Source organism: Gouania willdenowi, chromosome 8 (assembly GCF_900634775.1).
Source record: "Gouania willdenowi chromosome 8, fGouWil2.1, whole genome shotgun sequence".
NCBI lineage: Eukaryota > Metazoa > Chordata > Actinopteri > Blenniiformes > Gobiesocidae > Gouania > Gouania willdenowi.
In genome coordinates, this window is record NC_041051.1 from 16,056,534 (window position 1) to 16,078,583 (window position 22,050).

The 22,050-nt window shown below is 36.8% G+C and overlaps 1 protein-coding gene across 2 annotated transcripts; it reads left to right on the forward strand.

Moving 5' to 3' along the window:
• Positions 1–3,381: 3,381 nt before the first annotated feature.
• On the forward strand, positions 3,382–5,946 carry LOC114468274 (suppressor of cytokine signaling 3-like). Of its 2 annotated transcripts, none has more exons than XM_028455063.1 (2): positions 3,382–3,531; positions 4,269–5,946. In XM_028455063.1, exon 2 carries the CDS (start codon positions 4,376–4,378, stop codon positions 4,991–4,993), a length of 618 nt encoding a protein of 205 aa, XP_028310864.1. In that variant the 5' UTR covers positions 3,382–3,531; positions 4,269–4,375; the 3' UTR covers positions 4,994–5,946. The 2 variants fall into 2 exon arrangements, with proteins under 2 accessions (XP_028310864.1, XP_028310865.1); XM_028455064.1 differs by lacking the exon at positions 3,382–3,531 and adding an exon at positions 3,629–3,988.
• Positions 5,947–22,050: the final 16,104 nt, after the last annotated feature.

Sequence of the window (22,050 nt, forward strand, 5' to 3'; positions counted from 1 at the left end):
AACGACTACAGAAAAGTCCTTTTAAAATCCTTGGCTGCTCCAAAAATATTTAGTTAAATAACATTTTTCTTCCCTTCTTAGGTCCTTCCAGTCAAGAGGCCAGCATCTGACGGGAATCATGAGCTGAAGTAACATTCTGAGTCAGTGTGGGAAAACACTAAACAGCTGCTTCTTCCCCAAACAGCGTTTTTAGACCCATGTGCTTAAGTGCTAAGCCTGGTTTCTACCCTTAAACAGAGAGGATCAACTCAGAGTATCACTTCACATTGTTTAGGATATTAAACCCACTTTAGTTGTTTTTAAAAGCCCTTTGTGCAGTCACTCCTGCAGCTTTCAACTTATCCCAAGTTACCATGGCTACCTGGGAACATTGAGCTGTTCTGCAAAGCTGCATTTAAGACAATTTTATGAAATGACTCATGAACGGTATCATTGCAGTCCAAGCAAATTGGATGTTGCACACCCTTGACCCAAGCAGCAGCCATGTTGAAAGTCTCAGGTCAATCTGATCCTGATGCGCTGAGATATTTGAGACACAGACACACACACACACACACACAGACAGGTTCCTTGCTTTATAGATGGATATAATACTATAAAATATATGAATACTTAAACAATAAAAGGTTTTTAATAATTTATTTATTGCCACACTGTCATAGATATGAAATTGTACAATATATATTATATATGTGCATGTATAAACTATATATATAACTCGTACTTGAGTATTTTATGTATGACTTGCATGTACTTGTAGCTGAGTACAATTTCAATCAAGTTAAGCTTGGTGAACATGCAAATTATGGTATGCACTCAACCGGTCTCACCCTGTGACCCACATTTTGCCACGATCATTTTTTAGAATTCAACCAACCGAAATTTTGTTTTTCAAAAATAGCTGTTGAAAACACACATTTTAGAACATAAATCTATATATTTATAGACATCATGCCTGTCTAAATAAAACACATTAACGCTAAGTTTCTGATAAATCTATGTTTATGTATGATTCTTTTGAAATGTGAAAAAATACCAAACTAGTCTTTTACTATGGTCTACTGCTGGTGGTCATTCATAGACATTAATGAATATAAGTCCCTCCTTCGTCCTATAGACCCCTATGCAAATGGAAACGGTCAGCCAATGGGCTTTGACTTCCTGTTTTTCAGACTGTCAATCAAAGTGAATGCGGAACTGTGCACGGAAACAAGGCCACGCGTCACAACAATAAACAGGTAAATATGATTTTGGCTCTTACCTGACCCATAGACCTAAATCAATGATACGACCTTATGTTCTGCGATGCGTGTGCAGAAAAGTAGAGGCGTGGCTTCTGGTAGATTGACGGGGAGGAGGCAGCACTGTTGAGGGCGGGACATCGAGACGTTTCTCAGAAACTCCTGATATTCGCTTTAAGTATTTATTTATTTTTGACCAGCTGTCTGTGACCCACTTTTGGGACTCGACCCACCAGGTGAGAATCACTGCACTATAAAAACCCTTTGAACGTGGCTTCTTATTCCCCGCACCACTCTACACTGCTCCTCCTTCTCCTTTTCCTTTCATGGACTCCCATCAGAGTCCTTAGGGAGTCTTAACGTGCTCCAAAGATGGCTCATAATGATGACACAGTAAGTTTTCTGGAAATTGGCAGACAGTTACACGGCCTTCCTGGTGATTTCCCTTCACCGTACGCAGCCGACAGTCTGCATTAAACAGCACCTGACTCACCTCTGAGAGCACAGCGGGATTTGACCAAAAAAAAGCATCAAAGTATTTCCTTTCTTGTGTCTAAAAAGTTTTGCCTCACAAAGATTTTTCTTTTCTTTCAAAAAAGGTGAATTAATCAGGTTTTTTGGCCTTGATGTTGTCGTGAGTTTGTCACAAGTGGGGACAAAGCTCGACATGTTGGCAAAGGCAGCTTGGATGTTAATCTATACTACAGTCACCTAACTGAAGTAATGGCTGAGTCAGCACGCGGTGATGAGTTGGATGCAATGAGCACCTTATCAGCCAGTCACACATATGTCACTACAGATTAGAAACTGTACCACTGATAGTTGGATTTTAAAAACATAAATGAATATATGTCTGTACATTGCACATTTGGACCCATCACCTTCACTCAATGTGTTTTTATATTAAAAGTAGCTCAAGTAGATAGTACTCAAGGTAAAAGCTACTATTTACTTTTACCCCCCACATTTAATTTTGGTAATCAATCTTTCCACGGTTCTCCTGCATACAGTAAACATCTCATGTATAAACTTAAAGGGAGAGACAAACTCTTGCAAAATTGGAACTTAATTTATTTTCCACAAAGGCATCTGTATAAAATAAAAGGTTTGTCACTATGTACATTTCTTTTTTTTTTTTTTTTTAACAAAATAACACCAATGAATTCACTTTAAAAAAAAAAAAAAAAAAAAACTTTAACAGACTAAAACTGAGAAAATAACCAGCATTCAATGCTGTTTTGGCACCATGCATTAGGTTTAATCTGATTGGTCGACTGTGATGTAATGCTTTTGATTACTGTCATTTCATTTTTTTTTTTTTTTTTTTTTGTAGTTTCACCATTTCTGTTTATCATTTTAAAACCAAAAATATATAATTTTCTCAGTAATGGTTGGGTATAAAGTTACTTTACGTCTGTACCCCTGAACGTGAGTAGTTGTAATCTGTTACTTTCACCTTTTCTCTTTTGTGACCAATTTTTTAAATTTAATTTGAGGAAGTTTTAGTTTTGGAATGAGTTGAGTAAACTTGCAGGATTTTGGAGAAAAAAAAAAGTTATTTTAAAAAAATAAACAAACAAACCAACAAAAAGACTGCTTTGATGTGTGATAAAAAAAGAATGACGAAACTGTTCATATTTATATAAATGCTAACAGTAAAAATGTATCCGTGTCCGTCATTGTCCGATCTTGCAAAAGTGCAGCGAACGCAGATGAGCCTTTTCCTGAAACAGAGTCAACAGTGATGCGTTGCCATGGAGACAGCTGTCAGTGGTGGGAAATGAAAGCCTCCACTTCCTCGTGTTGTGGCGCCCTCTGTAGTCATCTCACCGATCAGCACGTGTTGGAGGGAATTTCTCAGAAACTGAACAGGGACTGTGAGTGACTCATTTCCTCCTCTCACTGTAAAAGCACAAGTTTATCAAAGAATAAAGTTAGATTCAAGTCTCCATTCAAAGGATTATTTCAGGTAGTTTCAAAAAGTGTCACTGCGTCTGTCTGAGAGGGGGGGGGGTGGGGGGGGGGGGGGGGGGGGGGGTGATGTCAGGAATACTGTAGGATAATAAATGAGAGAGAAAGAGAGGAGGGGGGAGGGAGGGAGGGAGGGGGGTGTATATGACTGGAATAGGCGGCGCGTCTGCTCTCATTTATGAAGGAATCTCTCCTCCTCTTCTCACTCTAACCTCCACTCATTCATTAGAGCTGTTCTCTCAAGCTCAAGGAAAGAAAACTTTACTTTACCAAAAACAAAAAGGGGGATTCATAGGAGCCAATTTAAAGAACATTAAAGGTAAGCAATGATTACAATTCTTTTTCTTTTCTCTTTTTCTAATCCTCCCTCCTTCATTTTCTCCTTTTCATTCTTTTCTTTAACTGATGCTCAGTGATTAATTCCCTATCAGTTAAAGTGGATAAGTTACCTTCAGTGTGTTAGATGAACTTCTGTGTTGGAGGAGCCCGTTGCGTAAATTGCGCAATGAGGATTAAAGGCTGTCCTTACTGGAACTGAGCCTGGTGTCTTATTCCCGAAGGCTGAGCGCACACAGAGTACCGTAGTTTCCCTGAAAGGACCTGGGCTGATCAGTGAGCTTTATAAGCCAGGCTGCTCTACTCTTCTCCTCACTTTCAGCACAAGTTTATTATTTATTTCCATGACTTTAAATTGTATTTGTCACTCTTAAATGGCAAAAACTTGTGGCACAAAAGTGCACATTATAAAAAAAAGTACACTATAGTATATTTAAAAGGTAAGAAAGATGTAATTTTTTTAAATCATGTGTGACTTCACCCTCTTTTTTTATTTTTCACACTCTTATTGTTGTTTCTTATTTATTTGGGCCTGAATGCCAGAATGGCGAGAAGGACCCTATTGTAATTGCTTTATAATTACGCTCATTCTACTTTTAATTCTTGCTGTTTGTACTGACTGAAGGGTTTTTGCACTTTTGTTGTGCATGCTGCAATGACAAACTCATATATTCTTAATCTTGGGAATTTTAAGGCTAACTCCCTGTTTTTCCCCACCAGGTGTTTCCAAACTGCCTGACCTCTGTGTGACCTCACCTGTTGGCGCCCCGTCTGTGCAGCACATCTCTCAGTGCTCCCCAGACGCCCTACTGAGCGGGCACAGCGCCATGGTAACTCACAGCAAGTTTGACTCCGCGATGAGCAGCAGCCCCCTGGACACCAACGTGCGGCTGCCCTACCGTTTCAAAACGTTCTCCTGCAAGGCTCAGTACCAGATGGTCCTGGCCACGCTTCACAAGCTCCAGGAGAGCGGCTTCTACTGGAGCTCCATCACCGGGAAAGAAGCTAACGCCATACTGGCTGCTGAGGCCACTGGGACGTTTCTAGTCAGGGACAGTTCTGACAACCGTCACCTGTTCACCCTCAGCGTCAAGACGTCCATGGGCACCAAGAACTTACGCATCCAGTGCGACGCGTCCTCGTTTTACCTCCAAACAGACCCTAAGAACATTTCCTCTGTCCCGCATTTTGACTGTATCCTCAAGCTGGTTCATTACTACATGCCTCTGAGCAAAGGGAACTCTCGCAGTGGGAATACTTTCTATATTTACTCTAGTGGGGATAAAATCCCTCTGGAGCTTATCAGGCCTCTCTCCTGTAGCCTGTCTACTTTGCAGCACCTGTGCAGAAAAACTGTAAACGGACATTTGGACATTTCCTCTAAAGGAGATCAACTTCCTCATCCTCTTAAAGAGTTCCTTAAGGAGTATGATTCTCCCATCTAGTGACTAACACGGTTTCGAGTGCAGGAACCTAAAGAACAAAGAGAGCAGATGATGTCAGTGCAGATGTGCAAAGACGAGCACTGGTGAAAAGCAAGTGCTCGTGCCACAGTGATGGATGGATGGAGTTCTCAGACAACAGTCGACGTCACTGTAAAGGCAGGGCGAGTCGACACAAAGAGCTCCATAGTGCAGGAGTGTCGTTGTGGTGGTTGCTGTTGTTGTGGTTGTTTTGGGCCTGTGAAGAAGAGACGACCCCTGTGAACCTCAACTCTGAAACTGGAGTAGGACACAGTCAGCTGTCTGCGATGTGATGACACACATCTTCCCTCTGCTGCTGCTGCTGCTAACCAGTGCGCGCGCACACACACACACACACACACACACACACACACACACCAGTCTTAGAGGAAGATCCATCACAGCACAACTGAGCCGTGATGATATCTAGACGTGTCTTATCCAAATCCAAAGACGATAGAAACTTATGGTACACATAAATGGACATGGATGTTCTTCAAATGAGAGAAATGTCTTAGAGTTTATGATGATGATGGGATAAGTTCTGCCAGGAATGTCGGACATCTAACATCAAGGGCTTTGATTCACCTCTGTAGAGTTCACATTAAACTCAACAGGGACTGAATCACTAAATAAGATCGTTACTAATACTCACAGATGAATGTATTACATTTTGTAACTGTCTTTTTATTAGAGAGAAAGCCAAAATGTTATATATATTTTTTTCTCCCCAACAAAATGTTTACAGACATGAATCCATCTGTGTATTGTGCTGTCTTTCATAAAGATGTTTATTATCCAGCTGAACCTCTGGCTGCCGATGCTTGAAGGTGTTTGACGAAGCGGGCAGACGGTACAACTTTGCACTTATTTATATTCGTATGAACATTTGAGTAATTTAAAATAAACAACGCTATCTTTCTATCAAACTGAAACTTGTTTCATGGTCTTCTTTGCTCTGACTCATGCCTACTCTTTGTGTAAGGTCACAAATATGTGTTCATTTTTCATATTTCATAATAGCAACACAATGCACAGACATGAATGCAACACACAGTGATTAAGTCGGTAAATACTATTGGACCTGTGTGTTATTCTGGTATATTTGTTGCTATTAACATGCTTACCAGTGAGCCTTTGTTATAAAGTTCAATCTTGTTTAATTTAAAAGTATATTTGAAAACATATAGTTAAGCTTTTGTGTTTAGAAAGTCAAAAATGAAGAGGAAAAACAGGCATTTATATAAAATAGATAGATTATAAAGTAGAAATGTGCGAGTAACAAATGAGGCACATTTGATTTGGATGTGAAAACAAATAATTATTTATTGAGTTTGAATAGCAAATTAATCCTGACTTAAAAATAGGTTTTCGGGCATTCTCCCGAAATATGTCTAGGTAAATGTTACCGAGAATACCAATAAAATGGATATGTTGGATTTAGTTGGATATGTTTTCAATGATTTAAAAACAAACAAATATTTCAGAGGCTTCTCCATTATTTTTGTTTGGTTCTCTAACTTCTTAGCGTTGGAGTGACCTAACGTGCCTAAACTTGCACAAACACAAATCTGGAGCCATAAGTTGTAACAGGTCTCGCAAGCATTCCGCTTCACTGAAAGCTCAATAACGTGAACTGACAGGAATTGAAGGTGTACATCATGTTCTCTGTAATTCAACAACATGTAGTCTGCACGCTACCTCAGGGAACACCAAAACACATGCAAACATTTGCGTGGAGATAAAATATTAAAGGAACAAGAAGGATTAGAACAGATGATGAAGCCATGTTTTGCTCTCCGACCATTTAGCTAAGATCTTGCCTGGATTTGTTCAGGTTATTCCTGGAATCAAACATCTTGTTCTCATCTTTACTTTGTAAAAGCCGCCTGGTTTTCATCCTTTAGTGTGTTAGAGTGAGCACGTCCAGTCCTTTACATAGATCCGTTTTTTGGAAGTGTTTTCCACCTTCTTGGAAGTGACGCCAGATGGAGACGGACCTCTTCACCTTTATACACCCATCTTTTTATTGTTTGGATATGGGTCGAATTCTCAGCAACTTCTTTTGTTCTAGTCTTTATGTATCAGGTTAGAATAGTTTATTTTAAATATAACAAAGGCATAAACAAAAACATGTAATTATAAATAGTATAATATAATACATAAGAGTTTACAAAGTAAAGCATTAGATTAGATGGAGTTTTCCTCTGATCTTTAATAAGTCCATCCATCCATCATCCATCATCCACCCACCCACCCATCCTTCATCCATCATCCACCCACCCACTTATCTATCCATCCACGCAACCCACCCATCCATCAATCCACCCACCAATCCATCCATCCATCCATCCATCCACTTATCCATCATCCATACAACCCATCCATCCATCATCCATCCACTCACCAACCCACCCACCCATCCATCCACCCACTTATCCACCCACTTATCAATCCATCCATCCATCCATCCATGTTTCCATGAATCCAGCCACCTATCCATCCATCTATCAATCCATCCATCCATCATTAAATAAACAAGGCACACATGCGTTCTCTCAGATAAATATAAGACATCCCCTCAGAGAGATGTTACAGAGAAGATACAAAGCGTCTCCCTTATCTTCTTAATAAGACTGTCTAAAATATTTATCTTTAATAATACTTTTATAGTTATCATTTTCTTTTTGCATTTTATTCTTCTTTTTACGTTTCTAACCTTGTAGCATTGAAGCGTTAAGCTTATTGAGCTTATTTTCTGCTGCTGTATAATGTGTTTTTTGTGTGTATTTTTATGAGGTCTTTACTGTGTCACACGTTGAACTATATAGTCACGGTTTCAGACTGGACAATACCTGTGACCATGAATGTAAAAACTTGCACACATTAAGAACATGTAAACTCCACAAAAAGAGACAAAGGTTTCTGCAGAATAGAAATCATTGGTTCTCCACCAGTGAGATGACATAACCTGCTATAAAGACACCAACGATGTGCATCATCGCACATAATGCATTTTTCTAGAAATTATTTGGAAAGGTTACTTAATGACTCACCGCTTTTGAACACAGACTGACAGAGCAAACCTTTATTGTGCAATCACACCACGCGTAATCCTTTATCCTCACTCATCTAATCTGACGGTCTCCCATTGGCTCGTTGCCTCGCTCAGGAGAAATTCTCTGGTAGTAGCACCCGTTTCCAGCGAACATGAACTCATCATCACTTATGCATGTATAGTTCCTCCTTTTTAGCCAAGAATAATAATAATACAGCTAACACACACACACACACACACACACACACACACACACACACACACACACACACACACACACACACACACCTAGTCTGCTGCTGCTTTCAGACACAATTGTTGCCATAAAACTTTGTGGATTGAATGAAATCATTGCTGAGGGGGTGATTGGTTTTTACAGTTTATCTTATGGGGCGAGACAAGAATGTGATCAGTTTTTTTTTTTTGCTCATAACATTTTATTATTTTCATCTCACTCGAGTAAAATCCTTTTAATTTACAATAAAACACTGATTTGAATTAAAATGACATATTTTATTAATAATAATAATTCATACCTTCACAAATGGTAATGTAATTTCAATGTAATCAATTATTAAGCCTCTGAGATACAGTTGGTTAAAAGGCAAGGGATGGCAAGTCAAATTTATTTGTATAGTGCATTTCATACACAAGGCAATTCAATGTGTAGAACATAGAAATCGCTGCAGAAAGGTGGATGCTCAGAACCTCCTTATAACACTTCGTATTCCTTTGTTGTTTCACGTCTAATGTGGCAGTGAATGTTCATTTTAAAGCAGAGATGGGCAACTTCTATCACAGTGGGGGCCACAAAAATGTGTTTGTTTGATCGTAGGGCCACATTATTAACATCCATGTCAGCATTTAGAATAGTGACCAATCTATGCATTAACACAGGACAGAATAAAGGAATTTTGTGTGTTTTTCTGTCCTTCTGTGTATGTTTGTTGTCTTGCTTGTTATTTTGTGCATGTCTGTTGTCCTTCTGTGGAATTTTTCTGTAAAATGTATGTTTTTTGAAGTCATATTGTGTATTTGTGTTGTCATTTAACATTTTTTTAAATATGTATATTTTTCATTTTGGAGTATTTTTGTGTGTTACTGTTCTCGTTTTGGTAATTTTCGTAGTAGTTCTGTGTGTTTTCTTGTATTTTCCTGCAATGTTGTAATTCCTTTTATTTTTAAAAATATATTCTTGCTTTTGTTTTGTGTATTTTTCTGTCATTTTGTACGCTTACTTTGGGGGCCGCATGTGGCCCGCGGGCCGCCAGTTTGCCCATGTCTGTTTTAAAGTATAACGCTAAGAAATGTCCCGTTCTCCTCGTCTGTTTACACTTACCACGTCATGTTTTCTCGGAGAGCAGTGGTCATGTGACCGTGTACTTCACGTTCTGTCACTTTCCATTGTATTTTGCGACACATTTCAATATCGAAACGTCTGAAATACCTCCTCGTGAGAGCGTAAAAACTTTTAAAAGTAAATTGAGTGTTTATTCAAAATTCAGGTGTTTCCATTGCCAGTTTTTATTGCACTATTTAGAATGTGTGCATTTCCAAGGGTAATGGAAACACAGCTACTAACAGCTCACTGATGTATTCTGGACCCAAACCCATTCACAGATTTATACACCAGCAGCAGAACTTTAAAGTTTAAAGCAAACAAGTTCTTTAAACGTATTCCTAGAGGGCTGCAATGCTGCGTATTCTGATGCGTATTCTCCCTCAGCCACCTCTTCTCTATAAGAAGCTAATCCTAACATTCTGGTGCGTTAGAGCAAAGAAGCATGACTGCAACCCGCTAGAAAAGCTGAAATGAAGATGATTATGGATGGATGATTAATGGCTGATATATGGGTTGGTTTTAAAGTAACTTCCTGAAAGTTCACCAGGGGAATAATGAAATAAGTTGTTCCCACACAAACACTGCAGAAAATACTACGTTGAAAGTATAGTGCGTGCTTGCGTGCCTGTGTCACCCCATTTGCTCTCCATGGCCTCAGCAGTGCGTCTGCAGTGAGCGGACGGTCCTGCTGGCTTTCATGAGCGCATTGTGGAGAAATAGAGAGAGCTGCTTCCCGCTCATCCCTGTAGTTTGTTTACAACTGCTGGTTGCCATGGAGCCTAGTGAATGAGCTCCAGATGCCAAACACCAGAGCCAACCAGGGAGAAGCTGTGAGTCATCGCAAACCGCATGTCCCTCCCTCTCCTCTGCAGGAGCACTCAGTCTTTTCCTGGTAACAGTTGATGTTCACTCCTCTGTACACTGTGGATTTAAAGCTGTATTCAAAATCATATACTGTATACTGTATTCCTGCTATGCTTTATTTAATGAAAAGCGGGTTTCCACGAGAAGAAAGACAGGCGAAGAAGGAGATCAAACACAACCTTAGCCATGGACCAGAATGCATTGCAATATTAGACAAGCTAAAAGTCATAGTGATTGCTACAAGTTTGTCAGAATACAGGGAAGTGATGCACAATTGAAATTGGAATTGCTGTTTTGCAGCTTGATATTGATGCTATGTTAGTAAATAGTTGTGGAAACTCAACGTAATACACCATGTACTCGCTAACTGATCCCTATAAATATGGAATATATCCATGCCGCATGATGTGTATGAAAGAATTGTAATATTTGTCATTTTTAACCAACAGTGGGTAAAATTAGACTTGACTGAGGCTCAATCTGCAGCTGATCTGTGCAGGACCCGAGCAAGAGAAGGGGTTCCAATATCGAATATTAATGTTGTGCATAGGTTTAAAGGACCTAAGTCAATACATTACGGTATTGTGAATTTCAGTTCAGAAGTATTTTTCTAAAATAACATTAGCTGCTTCATAGATTAAAAAACTATGTTAGGAACAGAGGAATAAAGAGTACTGATGTATCCTACTCAAGTAGAAGTACTGTTACTTGATTCAAATTGTAGTCAAGTACAAGTAAGTCATACATAAAATACTCAAGTAAAAAGTAGCTCAATTAAATAATACTCAAAATAAAAGTTACTAGTTACTTTCATCCTCCATGTTTATTTTTGGTAATACATATTGCCATGGTTCCCTTGCATACAGTAAACATCTCATGTATAAACCTAAAAAGGAAGAGACCAAATCTTGCACAATTGGAACTAAATTTATTTTCCACAAAGGCATCTGTGTAAAAAAAAAAAGGTTTGTCAAAACCTACAAAAAACAAAACAAAAAAAACACTAATAACCTTTGCTTTGTCATCATGGGTTACATAGTGCTTGTAGAATCTTCTGGTGATGCTCTGAGAAAAATAACCTCCATTCAATACTGTTTTGGTGCCGTGCATTACGTTTAATCTGATTGGTCGACTATAATGTGATGCATTTGATTGTTGTCTGGTCATTTATTTAGTTTTTACAGTTTCACAATGTCCGTTAATCATTTTAAAACAAAAAAAAAATAAAATAATTTACTCAGTAATGGTTGGGAGTAGAAATGTAACAACTTATTTTAGTTTTTTTTAAATGCACTTAAGTAAATTACTGTTTTAGAAATATACTCCAAAAAGTACAACTACCCATAAAAGCAACTCATTTACAGTAACGTGAGTTCTTGTAATCCATTACTTTCACCTCTGGTAAGGAATACCTTACTTTGTGTTTTCTACTGGAGGACATTCCACAATGAAATTGTCACATGACTGTAAACAATACGAGCTGAGCAGAAATCCCTGGCACTCCCTGAGCTGCCGGGAACACCCTCCGTTTCCTTCTACTAGAAACAGCCAATAAACCTGAGGTCACAGGCCAGCGATGGAATGGAACATCATTTGGGTGGATACTTATGACACAAAGTTGTTCATCATGCCATTCAAACACAGCTCTCAGTAGTTAAAGCATACGAAACACTTGAAAATGGGAAACACTTGAAATGAAACAGAGGAGGCAATAGATACGTGTGATACATTATGACCTGTCAACATGTCTTTAATTCCTGGAACATTCAGCGTCGCTGTTACATGTGTTGTAATAATAATAAAGTGTCGGTGATAACTACTTCTATGAGTGTCAACACTTTTGTGTTGCCAAAGAGAAGTGGTTACTTCAGTAAATATCAGTGTTGGGCCTCTTCTCGTGGTGTGATTATTGCGTAACTGTCTGTGTTTGTGTGTAATATTTTGGAACAAGGCGTGTCTGGGTGGCTCTGTGACGTAACTGCTGAATGCCCTGCGTCTTAGCTAGCCCATTCATGCTGCAGCTTCTGCTTTAATCACTATGGAAACCAAACACTCCAGCATGTGTTCTGGATTACGAACTGGCTTTTTTTAAATATCCAACATCCAGGTCAAACATTTTTAAATGTTTCCCTGGGAAGTCAACAGAGAAGCTCATAGAATAGATTCCGTGATGTCAACAGAAGTGGCACTTCTCATAGCCTGCAGCCATAGCGAAAGTTATGCACAGCTGACTCTTATCAAAGTGATTCAGAAATGTGCTTGTAACAAATCAGTCATATGTGTTACAAAGGGCTTCCTAATAACAGAGGGGTATGGGGTGTGGTCACTTTTTCATAGCCAACATATTTTGAACATTTAACTCATTTTTCTTTAAATTGAGACAGAAATTAATGTAAAACAGCATGTTCTACATCTTTGTTAAAAATGTGTACACATGAAAAATAAATCTAAATGTAAATAACAAATCTAAATCTAAATGTAAATATTTAATCTGAATGTTAAATGTAAATATTAAATGTAAATGTTAAATCTAAGTGGTAAATGTAAATGTAAGTGTTAAATCTAAATCGAAACGTTAAATTGGCTGCCAATTGGACAGCTAAATGTTTAGAACCACTGAGCCACAGTCGGTGGTGTAGGTGGGGGGTCTCGTGATTGACAGGCACTGACCTTCCCACTTTGTATAATTTCTAAACATTTAGCTTTACACTTGGCGACCGATTTAACGTTTAGATTTAACATTTAAATTTAGATTTATTTTTCACGTTTACACACGAAATTGTCTCAAATGAAAGAAACATGAGCTAAATGTGAGGAAAGTGAGTTAAATGTTCAAAATATATCGGCTATGAAACAGCGTCCGAGTTTTTACATTTGGCACCACATAGAGGGGACCTTCATAGGGCCACTGACAGGTGTAAAGAGTACTGATATATCCTACTCAAGTAGAAGTACACCAATGAATTCAATTCAAAATTAAGTAAAGCAACATTTACGCACAGGATTATAAGGATTATGGATTATGTTTAATGTGCCATGAAACGGAAATTAAAAAAATCCACACCCAACGGTTGGGGGTAGAAATGTACTTTAACTAAATACTTTACTTCTTTTGAAACATACTTAAATATAAGTAAAGTTTGTGATTTATAAATATACTCAAAAAAGTACAAGTACCCATAAAAGCAAGTCATTTAAAGTAATGATAGTACTTGTAATCCATTACTTTCACCTCTGGCCACTGATGAGTGTGGCATCCAGAGATGTAACAGCTTTATTGATGAATAAAAGTAGTCTAGCACTTCTCATTAGACTTCATCCACTGATGGCTTTTATTTTTCAGTTTGGTGGAACTGTCCGAAAGCTTTGCATCAAATAATTCATCAACCACACAGCATGATTGAAAAGGGAAAAAAAAACTGTAACTTCCTCCATTTGCATGTAACAATTATCTCTATAGACTGAAAGCACACGCAAGTATAAATCAGTTGCATATTTTCATAAACGCTCCTTTGAATCGGTGAACGTTTGAGCTATTTCTTTTTTTCTTTATGATCATGACTGTGAAAATTAATGTTCGGTCTTACAATGTGTCTGAAACGTGTCTGGCTGAAGTGGTTAATGATGAAATTGATTATGCGTAAAATAATTCAAATGTTTATGATTGTCTGTCTGTTTTTTCCATCTTAAATTGTGCACACCATCCTAATTGTTGGGATAACTTAGCTTGTGACCTGCATGTTGATTTTCAGTTGCACATTGGGTGAAAAAAAAAATGCCCCCCACAATCACTTTGGGTTTATTTTTAATTTATGGGAAGAACGAACAAATAAAACATGTGATGCCAGGCCTAAAACTTGGCCAGCATCATAACTAGCCATAGAACTTTCTATAAATATATATAAATCACATAACCAGTCTTTAAATTAAACTGCAATTCTATAGCAGAAGGCGTATATGTACAGATTATTGACATTTTAATGCAGTTACAGTTAAACCAAATATATTTCTAGTCAAATTATAGCACACAGGTATGGGATAAAAGAGTGAACTGTGAGTGAAAGCAGCTCATTAATGGATAACAGAATGTAAACAAAGCTCTGGTAAAATATTTACATGCAACATAAAACAAGGAGAATTGTAACGAATACCATTAGTAAAGTGGACTTTATGTGCTAACTGTTGTATATATGCTTTAAATGTTTAGCTAAAAGGTGTATCAGCAAATGCAAATAACATAAATCAATATTTGCAGGTTTTACCGCTAGAACAACCCACATGTCTCATAAACCAGGTGATTGAAATCCCTACAGGTCATGGGGTGGGTTTTAAGGAAGCTATTTTACATCATTTCTAACAGTTTCCTGTCACTTAGCGTGGGTAGTTTAAGGTTTTTCAACTTTTGTCCGAAGACTGTAGAATAGAAACAGTCCTAAGTTCCTTCCCCCAAGCATTGAAAACACAAACATCAATGATCTCTGTTCCCATAAATGTTTCGTGGTAAATCCGTTATGTGTTCATACCTTATTAGGAAATATCAGAAATGTACAGTATTTGCTAAAGTCCCGATGTCACAACTAGGGTACATCCTAATTCTAACTAATCCATTTGCTTTTATTTTGAAACATTCAGATTTAGGAAGAGGATTGATTCACAAGACTCAAAAACTCCTGTCACTTGATACTGTTATTTGATTGAAATTGTACTCAAGTACAAGTACAAGTAAGTCATACATAAAATACTCACATACACGTAATTAACTTAATTAAATAATACTCAAAGTAAAAGTTACTAGTTACTTTCAACCCCCACGTTTATTTTTGGTAATAAATCTTGCCACGGTTCCCTTGCGTACAGTAAACATCTCATGTATAAACTTAAAACAGAAACCACCAAAGCTTTCACAATTAGAACTCAATTTATATTCCACAAAGGCATCTGTATAAAATAAAAGGTTTGTCAGAATGTACAATTATTTTAAGAATAAATTAACACCAATTAATTTAATTTAAAATTAAAATAATTCTCAGGCTCTAAGTATAGATACACGTGGGTAACAACGTAATAGGTAGAAACCCCGACTTGAACAGAAGAAAGAAGCTGGCGTGACTAGTAACATGTTTTCTTCAATGTGAGAGACTATTAAAATAGAAATAATAAAATAATCACAAAAAATAATAATGTACTCACTAACGGTTGGGTGTGGAAATGTACTGAATCACATTACTTCTTTTAAAAACGTACTTATTTACAAGTAAAATTACAGATTTAATACCCATAAAGGCAACTCATTTACAGTAGCTTGAGTACTACTTGTAATCCATTATTTTCACCTCTGAGATAAAGCCTGTGCTGAAGCATGTGTGCGTTTATACTCCAGTGTGGAGTTTCATGGAAATACAACACAAGTGTCCAGGAACAAACTGTTAACAGCTGTTGTTTTAAACAAGCCCACACATTGACATTCAACCCTATGCCTCTCTCTCTGCTGACGCTCACGGCGCCAACAAATACCACCCCAGCAACGGTCACAATGTGCAGAAGAAGTACTTTTCTTTTGCTTTTCTTGATTTAAAAACCTGTCGAGAAACCTAATTAGAATTTTGATGATTCTCATTTTTTGCCAAAGCTTCAGATCTACAGTACAAAGGTGTTAGTAATTGCTGCACTTTTAGTAGGTTAAAAAGTGTGTGTGTTCTACTGTAGGCCCCCCACACAGTGACAGTGTGGAGAGGTTCAGTTTCCAATTATGGGTTACAAGGAAAGGTTTAATCTGCGTTCCGTTTGAAAACTCACAGCTGACGTGTACTATACGCACTGCTTCAAGGACCACAGGAACAAGGATTAATGAGGTGTCGCGTCTAATCGACTGCACACATCAACTTGGTGGCTTCTTTGTACAAAGCTTATCAAAGAGCAAACGTTGACTGATTTTCCTCATCTTCATTTAATCACCATATGTCTGTGTTTTTTCAGGGTTCTGTGCTGCCTCAGTAAGTAAAGCACATTTTTCTCTTATAGTTAACTTTACCTATATTGAAAGCCAATTCACAGTCATTTCATGGCAAATGATAGCAAAATAATATGGGTTTGATGTTATAAAACTAAAGCTAAACCAAAGCAAAAATAATTAGAATATTTGCATTTCCTGAAGAAAATGTGAGAGGATGTAGGCGCTGGCCCGCGTCACACTCTATTAGCTTAGCGCTAGTTAGCATTAGCAAAAATTTGCATTAGTATTAGTTTAAGCTACCATTAGCTATCATTGGCATACATTAGCATTAGCCTAGCAATAGCATTAACCTAGCGTTAGCATTCGCCTTCCAATGGCATAAGCCTAGTATTACCATTCGTCAAACATTACCACTGACCTAGAATTAGCATTCGCCTAGCAATAACATTAACCGCGCATTAGCATCATCCTAGTATTAGCACCAACCTAGCATTAGCTAAGCATTAACCTAGCAATAGCTGAACATTAGCAATACGGTTGAAAAAGGTTGAAATTAGTTGATATAATAAGTCAAAATAGTTTAAAAATTACAGTGTAGGAGGAGTTAGCAACAACGAAAGAAAAAATGGATTACAATAGTGAGGAAAACGGGACATTGATTAGTTGAAATTTTCAAAGCTCAGTTTATCTCTAGTAATAATTCCAGCAAGATTCTTTTTGTCTTCTTTTTGAAAAATATGTTCAGGTTTCATTTATTCAGACAACTGTTCCTCAGGCTATCAACCTTGATCTCCTGACATGTGTCGACTGTCAACTGCCAGTCTTTGTCAGCGGCATCTGCTGATCGCTTTGATGTTTCCTTTAATGTTCCCTTGACTTCCGCGAAACAATTCCAGCAAGATTCTTTTTGTCGTATCTCTGCAGCCTGCGGGGACCAAAGCACCTCCATGAATCTATCCGTTTCCTTCTATTCCTTTACAGCAATAAAAAGTCTGCCGATCAGCTCTCAAATACAAGCTGAGATATAGCTTAAGTTTTTCTACTTTTCAGGTTTCCATCAATGAAGTCCTCAGTTCCTGTAACTTCTCTGGAAAAGCAATAACAATTAAGCTAAACCAATCCAATGTATTGGAAACTGTGAGGTTCAGTGTGAGGATGGCTCAAACTGTTACTAAGGAACAAAAACGCACGTCAGTGGGATGTGCTGACAATTCAAACGTCCCTGTGCGCTCTTTCCATGTGTTTGTGTGATGGTAAGTAAACAAAGACGGTTGAAAAATGAGCTCACGAGTCAGACGAGGACGTGAAACATGAAGGCAGACACCCCTTTTATTGGGCTGGCTGACTCATATGTTTGATATACAAACATGTTGGTGGAGCCACAAGCCTTGATTAAACAAATCGCTCTCTATGACGAACTTTACATTCGCTTTTATTTTAGGTCACGTGTCAAACTCATGGCACGGGTGTCCAAATGCGGTCGTTTGTGGCATCCAATTGTGCCTGCAGGAGAAAATAAAAATGATAGTGAAAACATGATTCATTGTGTAAATAAAACTCAACAATATTTGCAGAGACTGACAGTTTTCCCGGTGCTTGTATCTCATGATTGCAGTCATTTTTAATGTTAAACAGTTAAAAAAAACTAAAAAATTTTACAAATTCCTTCGATTTCCTTCAAATCATGACAATATTTACTTAATAATTAAATAGAAATTGGTCACAAAGAAGAAATTTAAAGCGTTGATCCTGTTGGGACTGACATCTGTCACTAATTGCTTTGACTTTGTCGGTTTCTTACATATTCTGTATTTTATGTATATGTAGAAGTGCAAACTTGGGCACAATGATGTTGAAGTGACCCGCTTTCCCACATATAGTCTGTGGCACACTTGAGTTCAAACTGCTGCGTATTTGGTTGCTGACCTAAAATGGGTTTAACACCCGTTAAAGGATCATTTGTAGGCCACCAGTTATGCTAGGTTATACTTTGTGGGCCTATGCTACGAAGCTGGATACGCATATCCGGGATATCGCTCCATTAGCGCGCTTCAGCTAACCAAACATTCCCCGTCATAGAGCCCCTGTACTACAAAACAGGATATAAACACGTCCACTTAACCCAGGTGATTTCAGCTCTAGTGAAAGGGGTGGAGACCAATCACAAACACGGAGACACAGTGCAGACTTACGTCACAATTGAGGAATAATTCTTTAAAAATATGAAGTATTAAAGTCAAAAATTCAGACCAAAAACAACACTGTTGCTGCAGAAAAACAGGAAGGAAGGAACACAGGAATCGATGGCTGTTAATGCTAGAATTAGATGAGATTATAAAATATTATTGGGAGAAAACGGACACTGATCGAAACCTACTCGTGACCAGGTTAACTGTTCAGCCATAAGAAGTTAACCAGTTGCGTAGCACACCACACAGAATAAATCCCGGAAGTTATAGCGCAATAAGAGGAAATCCAGTTTTGTAGTACAGGTTTTGTATGACTGCTTGGTGGTTTTGGGTTTTAAGAGATGTGTGAACATTGTCTCTTCTTCACACGCAAATAGACAATGAAATTATGACAAAAAAAGCTTCAAAATCAACCAAACATCTCAAGGAGTGACCATTATTTCCCAATATTCAGTAAGAGTTTTCCCATCAGTGAATGGATGACTAGGAAGGACCAGCTTATTCTCGCTGGTTGAGTCACCAAGTACGCATGTTGACTGTAAATTGGATGGATCACTGGTTCCCAACATTAACTGACACACATCCTGCCACACAAACATTGTTTAGGAATTACTCAATGATGGTGTGTTTAAATGGTAGCTGACAGCTTACAATGTCAATCGTCATCAAATAGATACACATTCATTCAAAAGATTGGATTCTTGAAATACAATTATTAGTTTTCCTAATCCATGAAAATATTGGTATTGATATTCTGTGGGTGTCTGAGCCTTTTTTCTGTCAATATACCCCTGGATTTATATATTTTTTAAATGGTAAATTTATCCTAAAGAGAACTGACCGGTTCTCTTCAGTTGATATGAAATATATTTTAATATTTTTTTTAACTGTATACGTGTAAGCCATAGAACTGTAACATGGTTCCACAGGTTTGCATTTAATGAAATTGCCAATGACAGTTTTTATAGACTTTCGAAACCAATTACAATTACAAAGTCAATTAACTGAACTCAATTACAACTTAATTACGATTACAACAGCAACAATTTTTTTAAATTATAATTGCAATTATAATTGACCACAACCGTGGTCACTACCATCCAGTACCAATACCAATATTATTACAAGACCTTTAGACAGAGCTTATTATTAAAGTTTACTACATGTAGCCTTTAAATTTTTGCTGACATAGACACTAAAGTTAAACAAAGAAATTCTTTTGATATACATTTGTTTATGAATATTTTTTTCAAATTTTAATTTTTTTTTAAAATGTAAATAAAATATATACAGTATATAGAATTTTGATTTAGATCATAAAAAATAGAAAAAGACAATTTTGTATTTTGTTTAATAAATTAACTAAGGTTTTTTTTTGTTTTTTTTAGTTTACCAAAATATTTTGTAACTTTTTAGTCATATTTAGTGAATATCAGCTTGCCCATGTATATGACATATTAGTTCAACAAAACTCTTAAATCCTATGTTCCCAAAGTGGGGTACGGGTACCCCCAGGGGTACGCAAATTTTCATGGGAGGTACATGTATAAAAAATGTAAATTGGAAACTAGAATATAAATCGACCAGCACTCAGGAGCCTCCATGCATTGCCATAAATTACACATTAGCCGATGTAAGACAACTCATGGTTACAGATTTTTCTCCACAAGTATTACATATTATTCCTCAACAGGATAGGTACAATTCAGAGACAAATTTCACTGTAGGGCTACATTGTACTTGGCATTACATCAGTGGTTCCAAACTTTTTTGGGTTGTGACCCCATTTAAATATTTACAATTTTTTGGCATCTCCAGAGATATTTCTTTCTAGAATTAGCTTTTGATGAAGTTTATTGTTGCCAGGATTAGTGCACACAGTGACAAAGTGGGCCAGCTCAGATATTTTTATACTGCATTTTTTTTTTAACTAGATTTATATCTGAGAAAGTGAAAATAAAGAATACAGTTGTTTAAGATTATTTTGTGTGTGGTGTTGAAAAAGTATTATATTATCAGTATTTTTTTTATGATTATAAATTATTAGACATTTCAGGGAAACCCATTTGAACCCCTCATTGGGTCACGACCCCAAGGATGAAAAACACAGCATTACATTGATATATTTTGAAAGTGTGCAGCGGTAGGGGGTACATGGCTTCAGGGTAAATGTCTGAAGGCGTGACACACGCACACAGTATTTCTTATAATTCCTGTCACAAAATGCTGTAACTGAAGCTAATGGTTGTGTAACGTTATTTTGCAGAACTCCACTTGCTTCATTTAGGCGCTGCTAGGAAATGCTTGAATATCGTTGTCCCTCATCCTAACATTGTGACGCTAAGATAGGTGGCCATGAGAATATGGGTCTGACAGGAAGCCAGAGAGCATTAGCTCAGATATGCAGGTGCAGGAACTCTGGAGTTGCACATAAACACATCTGTAAAGATCACAGCTGTATACGTCATCGTTCGCCCAGAGGGAAAGTTCATTATTTTCCCTTCATGTCATGATAATGAAAGTTGGAACTGGTCCCAAGGTTGGTGTTGCTGTATTCAACCAGTTTGGAAACTTGCTCTATGTCATGATTTACATTCTGTTGAAATTAAGAGTTTTTGACCAGAGGTGTAAAGAGTACTGATGTATCCTACTCAATTAGAAGTACTGTTACTTGATTGAAATTGTACTCAAGTACAAGTAAGTCATACATAAAATACTCAAGTACAACAAAAAAGTATCTCAATTAAAAAGTATTCAAAGTAAAAGTTAGCACGTTTATTTTTTGGTAATAAATCTTGCCACGATTGCCCTGCATACAGTGAACATCTCATGTTTAAACGTAAAGGCAGGGTAGGTAATTTTCGAAAACTAGCATGATTTTGAAAGTAGCATCCCACCGAGTGCTCCGCTTTTATCCAACCCCTCCCTTCTATGGGTGGGGTTGAAGCTAACACATTTTACTTATTTATCTCACTTTTCTCATATTTAGCACATTTTCCTATTTAACACAACATTTAACCACATATATAAAGGGAAAAAAGCATTAAATCTAAATATTTAATTCTAATTCTAAATGGTATATGTTATATCCAAATGTTAAATCTATATCTTAATATTTAATCTAAATCTAAATCTAAATTTTGAATCTAAATCTAAATGTTATGTTATATCTAAATGTTAAATCTAAGTCTAAATATTTAATTTAAATATAAATGTTATACATCATATCTAAATGCTAAATCTTATATCTAAATGTTAAATCTAAATATTAAATCTAAATGTTATATTATATCTAAATGTTAAATCTAAGTCTAAATATTTAATCTAAAAATAAATGTTTAAATCTAAATGTTAAATTTAAGTATAAATATTTAATCTAAAAATAAATGTTTAAATCTAAATGTAAATATTTGTTAAATCTAAATGTAAATATTTGTTAAATCTAAATGTAAATATTTGTTAAATCTAAATGTTGAAATCTAAATGTTATATATCATATCTAAATGCTTAATCTCATATCTAAATGTTAAATGGTAAATCTAAATGTTAAATCTAAATGTTAAATCTAAATGTTAAATCTAAATATTAAATCTAAATCTAAATCTAAATGTTAAATCTAAATCTAAATGTTAA